General features: G+C 36.7%; 1 protein-coding gene across 2 annotated transcripts; it reads left to right on the top strand.

Annotated features, from left to right (window-relative positions):
- The first annotated feature begins 7,330 nt into the window (after positions 1 to 7,330).
- On the top strand, positions 7,331 to 13,531 carry LOC107813887 (uncharacterized). 2 transcript variants are annotated; one of them, XM_016639203.2, is made up of 5 exons: positions 7,331 to 7,610; positions 8,633 to 9,927; positions 12,074 to 12,477; positions 12,589 to 12,649; positions 12,742 to 13,531. In XM_016639203.2, the coding sequence occupies exons 2-5, from the start codon at positions 8,722 to 8,724 to the stop codon at positions 13,282 to 13,284; spliced, it is 2,214 nt and encodes a 737-aa protein (XP_016494689.1). In that variant the 5' UTR covers positions 7,331 to 7,610; positions 8,633 to 8,721; the 3' UTR covers positions 13,285 to 13,531. The 2 variants fall into 2 exon arrangements, with proteins under 2 accessions (XP_016494689.1, XP_075078141.1); XM_075222040.1 differs by having other exon boundaries at positions 7,474 to 7,610; positions 8,616 to 9,927.
- Positions 13,532 to 14,176: the final 645 nt, after the last annotated feature.

The following is a 14,176-nucleotide window of genomic DNA, read 5'->3' as shown; positions in this document are numbered from 1 at the left end:
CCTTATTCATATCAAGTGATCGAACAACCATCATAGTACTTAATGGATGTGCTCTATCCATGTAAAACCATTTTAATACCTTTTCTATGTAGGCAGATTGATGAACAAAAATCCCATTTTTCAAATGTTCAATTAGCAAACCGAGACATAATTTTGTCTTTCCGAGATCTTTCATCTCGAATTCCTTTTTTAAATAATCAATTGCCTTTTGGAGTTTTGTAGGAGTTCCAATAAGGTTTATGTAATCAACATATATGGCAAGTACAACAAACTCAGATGTTGTTTTCTTTATAAAAATACAGGGACAAATAGCATCATTTATACAACCTTCCTTTAATAAATACTCACTAAGGCGGTTATACCACATTCTTCTTGATTGCTTTAGACCATACAAATATCTTTGCAATTTGATTGAAAATATTTTCCTAGACTTTGAATTATATGCGTCAGGCATTTTAAATCCCTCGGGAATTTTCATTTATATCTCATTATCAAGTGAGTCGTAAATGTAGGCTGTAACCACATCCATTAAATGCATGTCAAGATTTTCATGGACAGCAAGACTAATGAGATAACAGAACGTTATAGCATCCATAACAGGAGAATACGTCTCTTCATAATCCACACCAGGCCTTTGTAAAAATTCTTATGCAGCAAGGCGTGCCTTATATATTTGTACCTCATTGTTCTCATTCATTTTACGTACAAAGACCCATTTATAGCCAACAGGTTTAACACCATTAGGTATTTGGACTACAGACCCAAAAACTTCACGTTTCGCAAGTGAATCCAACTCAGATTGGATTGCTTCTTGCCATTTTGGCCAATCACGTCTTTGTCGATATTCTCCAACGGATTGAGGTTCAAGATCCTCATTATCTTGCATAATGCTAGATGCAACATTGTATACAAATACATAATCCACAACTATATTCAATCGATTCTAATCTGTCTCAATATCGATTGGGTTTATTGATAGCTCCTTATTTTCTTGAGTCTCGGCCTCATTGATTTTCTCTTGAATTTTAGGATTGGTTAAATCATAAGTTTCTTTATGAGACTCATTCGTAGTGTCATCTTGATAATTTATCATTTGTAGTGTCATCTTGATAATTTATTTTCTTTTTTCTAGGATTTTGATCCTTAGAACCTAATGGCCTGCCACGCTTTAGGCGTGCTTTTGACTCATTAGCTATGACACTAGAAGATTGTCCAACAGGAACATCAATACGTATAGGAACATTCTCTGCAGGGATAAGTGATTTTGTTATCCTTTTCAGATCCGTAAATAAATCTGGCATTTGATTTGTTATTTTCTGCAAATTGATAATCTTTTGCATCTCTTTTTCACAAATAGAGGCACATGGATCAAGATGAGACAATGATGTATTTTTTCATAAAATTTCACGTTTGATTTTACTAATTTCTTCCCCAAATTTTGGAAAAATGTCTCATCGAATCGACAATCTGCAAATCGAGCAGTGAACAAATCTCCTGTTAATGTTTCAAGGTAGCGAATAATAGAGGGCGATTCAAACCCAATATATATTCCTAACCTTCTTTTGGGGACCCATCTTGGTGTGATATGGCGGTGTTATAGGCACATACAACTCATCAAAAAATTCTTAGATGGGATATATTAGGTTCATGATCCAAAACTAATTGTAACGGGGTATATTTATGATAATTTGTCGGTCTGAGACGAATTAGCATTGTTTCATGTAAAATGGCATGACCCCAAACTGAAGCGGGTAACTTGGTTTTCATGAGGTATGGTCTTGCTATCAATTGCAGACATTTAATCAAAAACTCTGCAAGGCCATTTTGAGTGTGAACATGAGCTACAGGATATTCCACTTTTATCCCAATTGATAAGCAATAATCATTAAATGCTTGGGATGAAAACTCAGTGGCATTATCAAGTCTAATAGACTTAATTGGATTATCGAAAAATTGTGCCCGTAATCGGATTATTTGTGCCATTAATTTTACAAATGTCAGGTTGCAAGATGACAATAGGAATACATGAGACCATCTAGAAGATGCATCTATTAAGACCATAAAATATCTAAACGACCCACTAGGTGGGTGAATAGGTCCACAAATATCCCCTTGTATACATTCCAAGAATGCAGGGGACTCAATCCCAACCTTTGTTGGTGATGGTCAAATAATTAACTTTCCTTGATAACAAGAACTGCAAAAAATTTCATTATTTAAAAGAATCTTTAAATTCTTTAATGGATGCCCATTTGAGTTTTCTATAATTCGTTGCATCATAATTGATTCAGGATGTCCCAATTGATCATGCCAAAGTACAAAAGTATTGAAATCAGTAACCTTTTGGTTTACGATAGAATGTGCCCCAATTGCACTAATTCTTATCCAATACAGGCCACAAGATAAAGATGGGAACTTCTCAATAACCCTTTTATGACCAGAGACCTTCTTGGTAATGATGAGATATTCGAGATTATTCTCATCTATTGTCTCAATATGAAATCCATTTCGGAAGATATCTTTAAAACTCAACAAGTTCCTCTTGGACTCGGAGGAGAACATTGCATTCTCTATGATAAGTATTGTTCCCTTAGGCAGAGTTATAGTAGCTCTTCTAGAGCCTTCAATTAATTTTGTACTACCATATATTCATCAACGTCTATATGGTGAATATCTCTTTTAAAGAGAAAGTTATACCATTATGGTCATGGTCAAAATAAGATGCAAGATCTGTTTCTTGCATTATTGTTGCCCTTTAATAATCACATTGCCATAATATTTGGCGTACAATAGGTACGTGACCAATGACCATTCATGCCATAATAATGATATTATTTTCTTATTTCATCTCAAACCCCCTCCTCGAGGTGAGTGTGGTATATTTACTACCACTAGCACGTTCATATTCTTCCAATAATGAATATGTATTCATAATGATTATCACATTATTTTCACATTCACTTCAGGAATAGAACATAATAATCTATATGTGCTTTATAAAATCTCATGCCATATCAATGGCAAACATCACTTTCACAAAGTGAAGAATTATTTTGAGAGCCATTATTGTTCTCATTACCATAATGATGACGACTATAATTTCGTCTATTACCACGTCCTCGTCCATTCATACCTCCACGATAACATCATGTCTTATTTTAGACTTATGGGACGGGTTTTCACTATTGGTGACGATTAAATTTAATTTGCATATGCGAACTTTCATTAATTGAGCTCAATCAAATAAAAAGTATCAAGCAAATATAGAAAAATACATAATCAATTAAAATCTATGTGTCCTTTGTGATAATTATCCCACTTTAAGATGAAAGAGATATGCGATAAAATAGAAAGGAAAAATATGTGCTCTCTCAAAAGTCTTCACTTCGTGTTTCTTAATATTAACACATAGGAACATAATACTTATTATAGGAAAAATATTTATCGTTCTTTACACCAAAAATCCTTACATGACTTGATGAATTTTCAAGAAAAACTTTTCCGTAAAGCAAGTTTGTTCATCTATGGAAACATAAATAGCAAAGTGTAAAGAAACTTGAAAACTAATTAGAAAAGGCTAATTGTGATGGCCGAATATATGTTGGCGTTGTACACCTTATATCATCATCGTTCTTACCATATTATTAATATTAAATGACGCTACTGGCATTGGCCGCATCATAACAACTCAGTGTAACGACCCGGCCGGTCCTTTCGAGAGTTATAACCCCGTTTTTCCCATTCCTACTTCTTTTTGGTATTATTCGGCTATATTATGTTATATAGGGTTAGTGGGTTCGAGTCCGGAAGGAACTCGGAGTGAAATGAGATACTTAGTCTCATAATTGAAAAAAATAAAAAATTTGAGTTAGAAAAGTGGACCGAATATGGACCTATGTGTAAACGACCTCGGATTTGAATTTTGATGATTCCAATAGCTCTGTATAGTGATTTTGGGCTTAGGAGCATATCCGGAATATTATTTGGAAGTCCGTAGAGGAATTAAGCTTGAAATGCCGAAAGTTTTATTTTTGAGAAGTTTGACCGGGGGGTTGACATTTTGATATCGGGGTCGGAATCCGATTCTGAAAATTGGAATACCTATGCTATGTCATTTAGGACTTGTGTACAAAATTTGAGGTCAATCGATCGTGATTTGATAGGTTCCGGAGTTGTTTGTAGAAATTAGAAATTTCAAAGTTCATTAGGCTTGAATTGGGGTGTAATTCATGGTTTTAGCGTTGTTTGAGGTGATTTGAGGATTCGGCTAAGTTCGTATGATGTTTTAGGACTTGTTGGTATATTTGGTTGAGGTCTCGAGGGCCTCGGGTGAGTTTCGGATGGTTAATGGATCAAATATTGAACTAGAACAGCTGCTGCAATTTCCTTCTATTGGAAATTGCTTCTGCCCAGAAATCGAGCCCAGATTGAGCTCAGGGTCGAGGGCCACGATCGAAGCCCAGATCGAGCTCAGGGTCGAGGGCCACGATCGAAGCCATGATCGAGCCCAGAGTCGAGGGCCACGATCGAATGCATGATCGAGCCCAGGGTCGAGAGTCACGGTCGAAGGCCGGGTCGAAGACATAATCGAGGGGCAGGACCGAGGACCAGGATCGAGGACCTCGATCGAAGGCCAAGATCAAGGCAGAACCGAGGATGTCTAGGCAGAATTATAAAAACAGGGACTTCGTCCCATTTGCCATTTTTGACGAATTGGAGCTTGAGGAGAGGCGATTTTTGATATATTTTCAAGGAAAACTTGAGGTAAGTCCCTTGTGATCATTTCTACTCCATAATATTGAATTATCATCGAATAATCCAACTAGATTACATGATTTTGAGGTGTAAATCAGAGATTGGAACTTAGAAATTTGGAAATAAGATTTATAGATTTGAGGGTCGAGTTGAGGTCGGATTTTGGTAAAATTAGTATGGGTAGACTCGTGGTTGAATGGGCTTTCGGATTTTGTAACTTTTGTCGGGTTCCGAGATGTGGGCTCCATGGGCGATTTTTGAGCTAATTTTCAAATTTTTATGGAAAAATTATTATTATCTTGTGGAATTAATTTCAATAAATTTTATTGACTGAAATAAATTATTTGTGACTAGATTCGAGGTATTCTGAGGTCGATTTGTGAGGCAAAGGCATAGCAGAGTAAAAAATTTCACGTTTTGAGGTAAGTAACGATTGTAAATCTAATCCCGGGGGTATGAAACCCCAGATTTTATATCATTCTACTATTTTTAGTGACGCGCATGCTAGGTGACGGGCGTGTGGGCATGCACTGTTGGGAATTTGTGACTTGGTCCGCCCCGTAGCAACTGTAAAGTTGCATACTTTGTTGAAACCATTGATACTTATATATTTTAGAAAGCTTTTCTATAAATTGGGCTGAATGCCATGTTTGGGCCTTGCGCCAATACTGTTTGGACCCTTAGGGGTTGTTTCTTACCATCCTCTCATTGTTTTCGATTGAAAATCTATACTCAATTATGTTTGTACTTGTTTACCGCATAACTCAGTTTTTATGACTCTATTTTGATGTATATAAATATTTTGGGCCGAATGCCCTGTTTTACTAAAATGCCCGAGTGGCTTGAGATATTTATGATTGAGTGAGGCCGAGGGCCTGATTAGTGAGGATGAGTGTGGATCGGGGCTGCTCGCCTGCAGCATACTTATGACTGAGTGAGGCCGAGGGCCTGATTGGTGAGGATGAGTGTGGATCGGGGCTGCCCGCCTGCAGCATACTTTATTATTATCGCACGTGAGTTGTCCGTGCAGATTATATCGCTTGGGCTGAAGGAGCCCCTCCGGAGTTTGTACACACCCCCAGTGAGCGCAGGTACTTACTAAGTACGAGTGCCGAGTGACTGGGAGGCAATAGTGATTGTGAGGTATGTCTGAGTGGCAAGAGTGATTATGAGGTATGCCCGAGTGACACGAGTGACTGTGAGGTTTGCCCGAGGGGCTGTATATGAGTGATGTTTTGCCCGAGGGGTTGTTTATGATTTCATCATTTTTGCTCACCTTTGCATTGAGCCTTTATTTGAAAAACTGTTGGAAAAAAATGTCTTTAAATGATTTTTACTAGAACTGGGTTTAAACGAGATATTTGATTCAAATCCTGATTTTTTTAAGAGTATGTGGTATTTTACTGAGATTTTCTGATATGAACGTTATATACTTTATTGCTCGTCACTGCTGCTCAGTCTTTATTTATTGTTGTTACTTACTGAGTTGGCGTACTCACGTTACTCCCTGCAACTTGTGTGCAGATCCAGGTGTAGCTGGACACGGTAGCGATTATTGAGTGATCTGATTGCAGATTTTCTTGGAGATAGCAAGGTAGCTGTTTGGCGATCGCAACCCCTGCTCTTCTCCCTTTTATCTTCCTCTAGTTTTATTTAGCTATTTTCCGGGCTGAGTTAGCCTTGATATTGTTAGACAGATTGTAGTATATGCTCATGACTAGTGACACCTCGATGTCGGGATTTTCTTTTCCGCACTTCTGTTTTTCTTTGATTTGAACTCTTTAAATGGAGGTTTTATGTTAAATAACCTTGAAATTATCTTTGAAATGAAAATATCGTTTTGTTTTAGAAATGAGTCGGCTTGCCTAGTTCCACGATAGACGCCATGACGACAGGGGTTAGTTTTGGGTCGTGATACTCAGCTGGCTAGAACTTCGTGCTGATAACTTGTTATAAAATATAACTCAAAGTAACAAAATGGAACAAGAAAAAATAAGCTAAGAGATATATATATATATATATAGAGAAGAGATTCTTATTTTTTTTTCAATTATGTGTATTATCCTATCTATTACAAGGCCTTTGTATAGGCATGAAAAGTAAAGAAAATAGTCATTGAATATGTCATTAAGCATTTGAGATGAACACGTCTTTCTCTTAATGAAAGTCGCGTTCACACAGCCCTATGCCCCCCTTGTGGTGTTCATCCGAATTTCTCTGTCCCAAGCCGGTTTGTTCACAAATCTCGGATGTTACTTTTTTGCACGAATTCGACCTTTTCGGGGTTGAGACCATGGAGGAAGAATAGACATTCACTATAATTTTATATTTCTCGTAATAGTTTATACTTTATTACAAAAAAGAAATTTGAAGCTTCTTCTCCTTTAAAACTATGGTTAAATAATATTTTGTCCAAAAGGCTCTTGTTCAATTCAAATCAATCCATTTCATTTCATGAAGATTCATTGACTGTGACAATATTCGCCGTCAAATCTAACGTCGAAGAGACGTTAAAATCCCATCCCTTGTCCGCCAAAAACCCTTAAAAAGCTAACCTACTACGCAAGTACTACTTCTCTCTCTCTCTCTTACACGTTAAAGCTAAAATTTCTTGGCAATTATCACTTCTAACACACCCACCCCCCACTCCAACCCCACCCCCAACTTTGGCAATCATTGTCCTACTTACTACTACTTCCCTCTCCTTAGTTCTATACTACAGCTAGCTCTCTCCACTTATATTCTCGCCGGAAAACTCATCGGGAAATAATCTTGCCGGCGTATTCTTCTCCTTAATGGATTTTTCTCTATATCAAGTTTTACCGAGTTCTTACTGATCATATATTTGTTTACTGGTAATTATCTTCTTACTTGAAACTTTTACTACTGTAACACTGTTATTTTTGTTTTCAATCTTTTTAGGTTGGTTTTGTGTAACTAAATCACTTGTCTTTTATTCCTCTCCTTTATACAAGAATTCTTTTCGAAAGTTTTAACTGTGTACGTATTTCTGTGTTTAGAAAGACTGTTTAAGCCTAGTTATAGCTCAAAAGAGACTTTCATGAAATTTTGTCGCGGCCATTTTCTAGTTTCCTAGTTTTAGAACTCGTGGTCCTTTTGCTTATTCGCAACTTTTTTTTGTAACCGCGGGAAATGAAGTGAAATAAAAAAAATATAAAGTTTTCATATTGGGGTTATAATTAGGGTTTGTTTTTACTTGTTAGGAACATCTTCTTTTCTTTCTTTACGTTTTACAGTATGTTTTCTTTTTTTCTTGTTAGCAACTTCTTTGGTGTAAGTTTACTCGTGGTAAATCTTTCCTTCCACACACTTATTAATCAATTTGTGGCAACTGTTGTGAAGAGATAGCGTGGTAAAATGTTGTTGCTTGTCCTATAAGGCTAATTGTAGGAGACATTACTGCCTAGCATTTCAGACTGGGAAAACTTTTAACAGTACTAAATTTTTGGACTGGAATTTGTGTCTCCTTCCCTTCTTCGTCCCTGTGTGTTACAGCGTTCTTTTCACATTTTTTTCTCTTGCCGATAGTCTAGCGTGTGTATCGGAAACAGTCTCATTCACTATAGGTATAAGGTATGCGTATTATCTGCCCTCCCAGACTCCACTTGTGAAACTATAGTGGGTTTGTTGTTGTAGTATCTTTTTATTGTTTTGTGTCACTGTAACTCTATTAATTTCTCATTTATTATTTCCCATCTGCTTCCTATGTATCTATTGTACCTACCAAACTTAGACTTCCAGTGCTATTTCATGTTACTATACTACTCTTAACATTATAACATGATATTTATTTCAACTTCGTTTACGCCTTTTTTTCTGCTGAACTTTAAATTTTCCAGTTTCTTGGACCATGCAGGCAGTGAATGATAAAAGATTAAAAGTGGATCATATCAAAAAAAGTATAGAATTGTTTGAGTGATTGGGTTTTTAATTTTCTAGTTGGAGATGAGCGACCAAACGTCTGAATTTCATGTAGCACAACAAAGCAGGAGAGAAAGGTTGAGGTTTAATTCGGAGCAAGGAATTCAACCATATCAATATGGAAATATATCTTATGATCCATCTGTATTGTCAACTGAAATGTTTAATTTCGGTACAAGCACGGAACCTGTTGTAGTGTCAAATAAGGATACTATGATGATGCATAATCTAGAGTTGCGAGCTGCTAGTGATCGGCTTGATCATAGAGTTAGTCATGATGTTACACAAAATTGTAGCAATTGGAAAAGCGTTGATTTGCAACAGACCGGTAATTGTAATTGGAATAATGTTGGAAATTATTCAAGTGGTTCTGGAGTTGTTATTGAAAGCAATTTAAGTACTCCAATGTTTGTAGAGGATCAAGGTTTATCGGGATCATTGAATTTGAATAATGTTTCTACCATTGATGTGAAGCCCAATTTTTTCGATTATCAAGAAATTCAGCACTCTCCCATGACTAATTCGTCGAGTAATATGCAATTTAGTTCCACTTCAGTACTTTACCATGACACTCTTCAAGAAGTTGTTACTTCAGCTACTGTTGGAACCCAAGGTGTAGAAATGGTTGGTCGTGGTTCTTGGACGGAGAGCGGGAATGAACTTCTTTTGCTTCCAAATTATGTTGATCATTCTCGCCCGTTACACGTGAAAAACTCTTCTGACTTAGTAAGCAGGCCGGTTGAGAGATGTCATCAATGGATTAGTTGTGAATTGGGTACAAATGTGAGCACAAATAGTACTGCTCCTGATAATTCTAACGCTCAGGCGTTAGCTCTTTCGCTCTCGCCGGTTCCAACATCAAAAACAAATATGGTACAGATGGAAAAAAGAAATCCATTATCTGAGAATTTTGCAATTGCACATCGGAGTGCAGTGCCACTTGGTCCTTTCACTGGTTATGCAACTATACTGAAAAGCTCAAAGTTTCTAAGGCCGGCGCAACAATTGATGGATGAACTTTGCAATCTTGCAGCTGGATCAAACGCCGTTAAAAGTTGCATTTTCTCGAAGAAAGTTCGTGAGGGTGGTGTTAGGGTTTCTTGTGATGGTAATGCTGCTGAGTCTTCATCAGGAGCCATTGTCGGAGATTCGGGTGGCTCATCAGCCGAATCCAATGGCCGGCCTGATTATTTGCAAAAGAAGGCGAAGCTAATATATATGCAGGATGAGGTTTGTGCAATATTTCCTTTTATCTAGCTTAATTTAATGTCACACAATTGATGTTTTAGTTTTCCTGCATAGCATACTTCCAATCACAAAAATGTTTAATCTGATGTATAATGTAATTTTCGTAAGGTCTAGAATTTCTCAAGAGTTCTCATTTTTCTTCTGTCGGTGAATCCTTTTCTTGCATGCATCCCCACCGTTATGTCTTGTGGATTTTTTTTACTGGGTAGATTATCTACTTTTTTTTACAACTGACAAAGCCCGAAGGCATAGTGGCGTACGGTTTGAAGCTCGGGGATAATGAGCTTGCCCTTTTATCCTTCTACCCTTCTATAATTAAATCTCAGATTTATGTCTGCAGTGCAGCTCAAATCTTTGAGAAGTTGACTTGCGCCCAACCCACACATCACGCGTTGTGCTCTTACAGTTAGACCGCCCCGGCCTGGCAACGTTTACAAATGATAGTATCCTTCAAAATATCCGTAGAACAAGAATGAAGATATTTCATACATTAGGAATTGCTTTTTCATTTATCTTCATTCGTATGCGGATTTTTGAAGGACGTTTGTACGGTTATCTACTTTCTACTCCCTCCGTTTCAATTTATGTGAACCCATTTGACCGGGTACTGAATTTAAGAAAAGAGAGAAGACTTTTGAACTTGTGGTGTAAATTGAGTCACATATATTTTGTGGGGTATAAATCATTGCATAAAGGTAAATTGTTTCCATTTAAGAAAAGGGGTCATTCTTTTGGGCACAGACCAAAAAGGAAATAGGTTCATGTAAATTGAAACAGATGGAGTAGTTTCTAATAGGCTCGATATTCCATTTTCAGTTTCATATGATAGAGACATCAGTTTAGCTAACCGTTGTAGCTAAACTTATAACTTGAAGCATTGATGAAATAATGGTATCTCACTATGTCACTTTTCTTATGTAAAATGGGACATGGTATAGTATCTCTAATAGTTGGAATAAATCAAGAGCCCTATTTCTGAACTAGAAACTTTGATGATTATCGATAGTAGCACTTGTTATAGTATTTAGTGCGCCCTTCAGTATAAAATTCATGTTAGGTACATTGACTTATTTGCATCCTACTTTTATAAATTGATATTAAACCTGGCTATAATAAAAATTAGACTCCGATCAAATTCTGTGAAACTGTTCTTAATATGATGTATTGTACACTAGCTCCATAAAACTGAAGGAAGTTGTTCGTTCTTTTGGAAAAGATATAGGATTTATTAAAAAACATATACTATAATCAAAATGCGCAGTTTGTTCGTTCACTTGGCTGAATAAACATCATATATGTTTTTACTCTCTCAAAGTATCACAACATATGGTACTCCTTGGGATTGAATCTCCCTTGCTTAAGACTATTTTCTTAGATTGGTGATTTCGTGGGGTTTTCGCTGCCTAATATTTACACTTGTAATGGCTCTCAGCTTTAGTTACTGTTTCTTGCAAATATGCAGCTTGTTAAAGGTACATGGCAAAGAGACTGTTGGTTGCTTTTGTTGTAGGACATAGTTTTACCTTTTTAAACCTACTTTCTTTTTTTCTTTGCCGGCCGATCTATATGATTTGGTGCCTTTAACATCTACGTTCTCCATCAGCATGAACATATTTATTTACTCAACAAAGAGCATTGCTTTGAATAGAATGATTTTCAATCAATGATGTTATGTTTTAGTGACTTTATTAAAGTAGAATCTCATCATTTAAAGACCATACTTTGATGTTCTCATAGTTGTAAAGCAATGTCCTGACCAAGTACCTCTGTTGCCGACATTTATTAAAAAATTACTTGTTCTACCAATTGATTTGACATTCTACCACAGATTAACCCAACTTCACTGTCAAATTATTGGGATTAAATTGAACAACAACAAACTAAGTATAATTCCACAAGTGGGACCGGGGGAGTGTAGTGTTCGCAGACCTGACCCCTGCCCTGTGGAGGTAGAGAGGCTGTTTCCGAAGACCTTCGGCTCAAAGTTGTATTTGAAATTTTCGTTATAGTAAAGTCCAGAAATAGAAGCAACAAATGGAACATTTTCCACTATATTGCTTCTTTATATTTGGTGCACATTTAATTTAGAGGACAACTTTTTAAATTGACTTAAATATACTTGTGACAGATTTGTAGAAGATATAAACAGTATCATCAGCAAATGCAAATGGTGGTCTCATCCTTTGAAACTGTGGCTGGGCTTAGTGCAGCGACCCCTTACATTTCCTTAGCTCTCAAATCGATCTCGCAACATTTTAGATCACTGAGGAATTCCATCTCGGATAACCTAAAGAATATAAGGCAAGCATTAGGTGAAGATTTGCCTTCCCCTGCAACAACTGGCATGAGCAAAGGTGATGGAACTTCATCGAAGATGAAATTCATTGACCAGAACTTACATAAGCAGAAAGCTGGTGGAGCCGGGGTGGCCTTTTTTGAATCCCAGCAACATGTCTGGAGGCCCCAACGAGGCTTACCCGAGCGTGCTGTGGCTATTCTTAGAGCTTGGCTTTTCGACCACTTCCTTCACCCGTAAATCTCTATCCTCTATCGCCCTCTTCACTTTTAAATAGTTGAAAATCCACTGCCGCATTTGACTCCATTTGATAATGTTATGAATGAATGAATTTTTTTTACTTTTAGGTATCCTACTGATAGTGATAAACACATGTTGGCCACTCAGACTGGCCTAACTAGAAACCAGGTACGGTTTGCAGCGTATCGAAAGAAATGCCTAAACTTTATGTTCTACATTCATGATATTACAGAAAACGAAGCCTGATATGTTTAATACAGGTTTCTAATTGGTTCATTAATGCACGTGTTCGTGTCTGGAAACCAATGGTTGAAGAAATTCATACACTGGAGACTAAAGGATTGGGAGATCAAACCGGTTCTAGTATCAGAAGATCAGAGGGGAAGCTCGTGACAGAACGACCAAACCAAGTAAATGATGGATTGCATAGAAGTAGCATCAGCATTTCAAATTGTGGCCAACACTTCAATGTGCTCAACATGAGTGGCATGTCAGAGAAGCAAGATGACTGCCCAGGGATCGGTCCCTCGGAACGATTAGACGAAGATATGTTGTGGAAGAATCAAGAAAAGCGGTCAAGGTTAGAGTGTCACATTCCTGCTAGCATGGACGGTTCGTTAATGGGGTTTGTACCTTACCAGAGAAATGGACTTGAAATCGGTGGTATAGGAGCTGTGTCGTTGACATTGGGTCTAAGGCAAAATGCTGAGGCTGCACAACAACAGCAACAGTTGCAGCAACTACACGAACATCGACTCAGACAGCAGTTTGGAGGTCAGATGATTCATGACTTTGTAGATTGAATGGTTTATTATGGCAATTGTTGAGTTGGTTTAAGTTTAAGACACACAATGATATCACAAGATAAATGTGCTGAATTTTGTTGATATATTGAGTAGTGGAAGGCACCAAAAAGGTATGGGGAAAATAGTTGTAGATTGTCATTTATGTAGTATAGGGGGCTTATCCGTATATTATGACAAAGCTCTTTGAAGAGGCTCTTGAATTATGATTCTCAAATACAAGTGAATTAACATATGTTCTAGCCTTTGCTCTGTGGAAATGCAACTTAAGGTTCTAAAATTTGTTGTGTTAAAGGTCAAGCCTTTTGATGTTTTTAAGATTGTGCTAGGAAATGAGTTAGAGATCTTAATGGGCTGGAATAATATGTTCAGTTATTTATATTGAGTGACATCATAAAACATATATTCAAGCAGGAAAATAGTGTAAAGTTCAACGAACAACAAGTAGTACGAAATTTGAAATTGGCTATGTGAATCTTCATGTATCACGTTTTATAACAATTATGTTTCAATCCCAAAAAGTTGGAATTGGCTAAATGAATTGTCATAATTTATTCTTTAATATTCCGAAAAATATATCGAAATACTATCCGATTAGCCAAGATTATTCTCAATCTTTAATAAATAAAAAATTGGAAACATTGTTTCACTGTCTAACATCGAAAATACTATTCAAAAAATAAGTTTCTTGAAATATTTTCCGTCACCTAAACCTTCTGCAAAAATAAAGTTTAGTACCTTATTAGATTAAAACACAAGTTTTTTTTTAATGTTGCATCTGGGATTCTCTGTACCATGATTTTTTATATACCTAAATTTCAGACCCGAAACATCTTATTAAGATTAATGAGATCCTATCCAAGGGCGTACACAAAAATTTTAAAAAGTGAAG

Source organism: Nicotiana tabacum, chromosome 9 (genome assembly GCF_000715075.1).
Source record: "Nicotiana tabacum cultivar K326 chromosome 9, ASM71507v2, whole genome shotgun sequence".
Classification (NCBI taxonomy): Eukaryota; Viridiplantae; Streptophyta; class Magnoliopsida; order Solanales; family Solanaceae; genus Nicotiana; species Nicotiana tabacum.
Note: the sequence above shows the minus strand (reverse complement) of the source record. Positions and strands in the feature narration are given on the sequence as shown.